The sequence below is a fragment of the Symphodus melops genome (assembly GCF_947650265.1).
Source record: "Symphodus melops genome assembly, chromosome: 20".
Classification (NCBI taxonomy): Eukaryota; Metazoa; Chordata; class Actinopteri; order Labriformes; family Labridae; genus Symphodus; species Symphodus melops.
The window spans coordinates 16,862,886-16,867,427 of record NC_136710.1 but is presented as its reverse complement, the minus strand read 5'-3'; the positions used below and the strand labels follow the sequence as shown (position 1 = coordinate 16,867,427).

Here is a 4,542-nt window from a genome sequence, read left to right as displayed (position 1 = left end):
TGTACCTTATACTGCCCACAATAAAAGGCCACTCTGAAATGTGCAGTTTTGTCTCACAGCAAAATGCCACAGATGGCGCAAGCATTGAGGGAGCGTGCAATTGGCATGCTGACAGCAGGAATGTCAACCAGATCTGTTGCTCGGGCATTGAATGTTCATTTCTCCACCATAAGCCGTCTCCAAAGGCGTTTCAGAGAATATGGCAGTACATCCAACCGGCCTCACAACCGCAGACCACGTGTAACCACACCAGCCCAGGACCTCCACATCCAGCAGGTTCACCTCCAAGATCGTCTGAGACCAGCTACTCAGACAGCTGCTGAAACAATTGGTTTGCATAACCAAAGAATTTCTGCACAAACTGTCAGAAACCGTCTCAGGGAAGCTCAACTGCATGCTCGTCGTCCTCATCGGGGTCTTAACCTGACTCCAGATCGTCGCCGTAACAGACTTGAGTGGGCAAATGCTCACATTCGATGGCGTCTGGCACGTTGGAGAGGTGTTCTCTTCACGGATGAATCTCGGTTTACATTGTTCAGGGCAGATGGCAGACAGCGTGTGTGGCGTCGTGTGGGTGAGCGCTTTGCTGATGTCAATGTTGTGGATCGAGTGGCCCATGGTGGTGGTGGGGTTATGGTATGGGCAGGCATCTGTTATGGACGAAGAACACAGGTGCATTTTATTGATGGCATTTTGAATGCACAGAGATACCGTGATGAGATCCTGAGGCCCATTGTTGTGCCATACATCCATGAACATCACCTCATGTTTCAGCAAGATAATGCACGGCCCCATGTTGCAAGGATCTGTACACAATTCTTGGAAGCTGAAAATGTCCCAGTTCTTGCATGGCCAGCATACTCACCGGACATGTCACCCATTGAGCATGTTTGGGATGTGCTTGACCGGCGTATACGACAGCGCGTACCAGTTCCCACTAATATCCAGCAACTTCGCACAGCCATTGAAGAGGAGTGGACCAACATTCCACAGGCCACAATTGACAATCTGATAAACTCTATGCGAAGAAGATGTGTTGCACTGCATGAGGCAAATGGTGGTCACACCAGATACTGACTGGTTCTGAGTCCCCAGACCCTCAATAAAGCAAAAACTGCACATTTCAGGGTGGCCTTTTATTGTGGACAGTCTAAGGTACACCTATGCACTAATCATGGTGTCTGATGAGCATCTTGATGTGGCACACCTGTGAGGTGGGATGGATTGTCTCAGCAAAGCAAAAGTGCTCACTATCACACATTTAGACAGATTTATGAACAATGTTTGAGAGAAATGGTAATATTGTGTATCTGGAATGAATTTTAGATCTTTGAGTCCATCTCATGACAAATGGGAGCAAAAACAAAAGTGTTGCGTTTATATTTTTGTTGAGTGTATATTATCATCCTGATATGTTTTGCTTATATTAGCCTTAGATGCTTTAAAATGAGTGAGCTTTCCTCTACAAAAAGAACATAATATTTTGAATATGGTGGGATTGCTGATTGCTATGACAATGTGACTTTTATGCAACATGCTTGGAGTTCTGTGTGAGGATCTGGGACAGCAACATGTGTTTTGTTGTGACGATCTCGGCTCCACTGTTAAGATAAACACTGTAGGGCTCTCCATTGGCACGACAAAGAAAAAAAATTCAACATATTCAAAGATATTTGATTCACATAGTTTACAAGTCTTCAAAAATGCAATACAAAAGGTCAAGCAGAAAACGTAAAAATGAAAAAATTGACTTCTACTGCCGTACACCGGAGTACACACACTCGTCTTTGGGTGTGTTTCTCGGTCTTCTTGATGTGTTGGATATATTAATGTTAAGAGGGGCATAGAAGAGTCCATCTGCATCTCTGTGAACCTGTAGAAATATGAACAATCTGTCACTGTTAGGTTCTTGAGAAAAGTTAAAACCATGTCAAGAAATGCAATTCAAATGATTCTAAATAGTAATTCAACATGCAAAAAATAAATAAATTAAGAAGTGACCTCATGGTTTCTCATTGAAGGAGCAGACAATCTTGCCTGAGCGTCTGATTGTAAGATCACAGAAAAACAGTCTTAAAGAAAAAATCATATTTAGTGGACACAGAAAGATGTAAGCCATGTTAGCTACCTTACCTTGAGATAGGAGACGGTTTCTTTTGTTCATCTTGTACAGTAAGAAGGCCATGACGACTATCAGGATGTTCGCAAATATCAAAGCTCCACTCAAGAAATACACCAAGGCAAGAGAGTTCAGCTCATCTGTCAGTAAATCAGACATAACAAACAGAGCTTTGAGTCAGTGGAAATGTTTGCATTGATTACGCAGTTGTTTATTATATGAGATAACAATGAATAGAAAGATAATGTAAAGATAATGATTAAAATGTACGTTCATAATATAAAACAGTCTTTAGTTAGTTCGACTCCGGCCTTTTGAAATACTTTGTTCAATTATGTTTATAGTATCGCTCTTATGTGTTGCCATTTATATATATATATATATATATATATATATATATATTTTATACTTGTGTTTTCTCGAGTGTTTGTAGCATTTTATAATGTAGTTTATTAAAGATATGTTGTCGGTTGTGCTTTTTGTTGAGTGTGGTTTTATTGTACGAGGTGTCTTTTTTCATCATGCGGGACGACAGATGGAAATTAGCGACTTGCTAAATCTGGTGCAACTATCTTTTCTTTGGATAAATGTTTAATGCCATTCAACACTGTCCGCCTGATTAATAAAACAAATGATGCATCAAGTTATCACAACTTTTTGTCAGATAAGGCGACTTGTGATAAAGAGTAACATACCTTCAAAGTCCAGCTTGGTCCCTTTTCCAAACAGAATGTGTCCACATGAAGCGACAGCGCAGTAGTACGTCCCAACATGAGAAACATCCAGGTTCTTCATTGGTAAGTTGTAGGCACAGGTGTGTGTTTGTGAGTTAGGTTTCCTCACGCACTGATCATTTCTGCCTCCATGGGTGTAAATGAGTCCTGGATGAGATTCCTCAGAGTCTCTGAACCAGTAAACACTGTGTTCTCCATCACAGGTCCCAGTGTGGACTGTACAGTTCAGAGTCACAGAGCCTCCTGGCTGGATGGTCTCAGATTCTGACTGATGGATCACAGCTGGGACGGTCGATCCTGGACCTTCTACACTGACAATCACAGTTTCCAGAAATTCTAATGAGCAGCGAGTACAACTTATGCAGTGATAGGTAGCTGAGTCTGACATGTTCAAATCTGAGATGGTTAGGTGATTTTTACCATTTTGCGCCTCCAGAGTGAAGCGTGGATTGTTTCTAAATTCATCATGAAAAGGATCAGCTTCATTGTATTTGTAGAATTCAGAGACAAGCATTAGTTTCTCTCCGATTGTTTGCTTGTACCAATAAACTCTCGTAGCTGGCTCATCTTTGAAGAAACATGTTAAAGTCAAGCTCTCCCCAGCTTCCCGTCTCTCGTGCTGAACTGTTGGAGACAACTTTGAAGAAAAGGTACATGCTGAAATAAAAAGACAAAAGTTGCCAGTTAAAAAAAATACATGTTACATGAATATAATACATTATATACAAGAAAGAAAACAGTAAAACCTCAACTGACCCATTTCTCCCAGGATCAAACATGTCATGTAGACCACTGTTGGAGATGTCATCTTGATCAAATTGTCGTTCTGAATGGAAGAGTACTGACAGTTTCTCCCCTCTTCACAGACCACGCTGCGTTTGATTGGCCAAACAGAAACAACATCTTGCGATAAAGGAAATATACTCACATGCTCACTGGTTGTTGTGATGTGTGTTTACTCTCTCTCTTTCCCATGTGCAGCCAAATGCTGCCCCCTCACCCAGCTGATAGAGCTTATTTCTGATTAATTGCCAACCAAGGGTGAGAGTATATAAAAATATATTACATATCTGTCAACATATAACGGTTTACTATAAACTTATTTCACAGCTAATATATTAGTTACATCAATAATTCATAGTGACGTTACATTAGACTGAACAGAAAACACGGTTGACGCTGTACCTACTCCGTTTCTTCAACATTTTCTCAGATGTGAGCTTTGTGGGTTCGTTGGACCTAGTACCCTTCAAAGAAAAAAAATAAATAAACGTTGACAGGGAGCCTCTTCAGTCACAGCTTCCACTATATTTTTCCACACGAGGAGAGCCAAGTAGAATCACAACACTTTTTACCGCTTTACGGCAGCTGTGGTAACTCACTAAGAATACTGCACTCTAAAGGCGATTGGATATACAATATAAATAACCACACAACAAATGTCCCCCTCTCAACTAGACATGTCTCCGTTCTAAACAGTGCAGATATACATGAACCACCTCAAAACAGTCCCTGAACAGAACTACACTTGAGAAAGAGGAGGGGAAAAAAATGTCAACACCCAAACAGAGTTAACAGAGGAGACGTCGTCGGGCGTCTATTGGACCGCAGAGGAGACTGCATCAGGCATTGGCTGGACGGCCGAGGAGACGACGTGAGGTGTCGGCTGGACCACCGAGGAGAAGATGT

General features: G+C 41.5%; 1 protein-coding gene across 1 annotated transcript; it reads right to left on the bottom strand.

Annotated features, from left to right (window-relative positions):
• Positions 1-1,753: 1,753 nt before the first annotated feature.
• LOC306841678 (uncharacterized protein) lies at positions 1,754-3,367 on the bottom strand (the record flags this gene model as incomplete). Its single annotated transcript, XM_079371625.1, has 4 exons — positions 1,754-1,873; positions 2,038-2,045; positions 2,134-2,259; positions 2,815-3,367. The coding sequence occupies 4 exons, from the start codon at positions 3,365-3,367 to the stop codon at positions 1,754-1,756; spliced, it is 807 nt and encodes a 268-aa protein (XP_079227751.1).
• Positions 3,368-4,542: the final 1,175 nt, after the last annotated feature.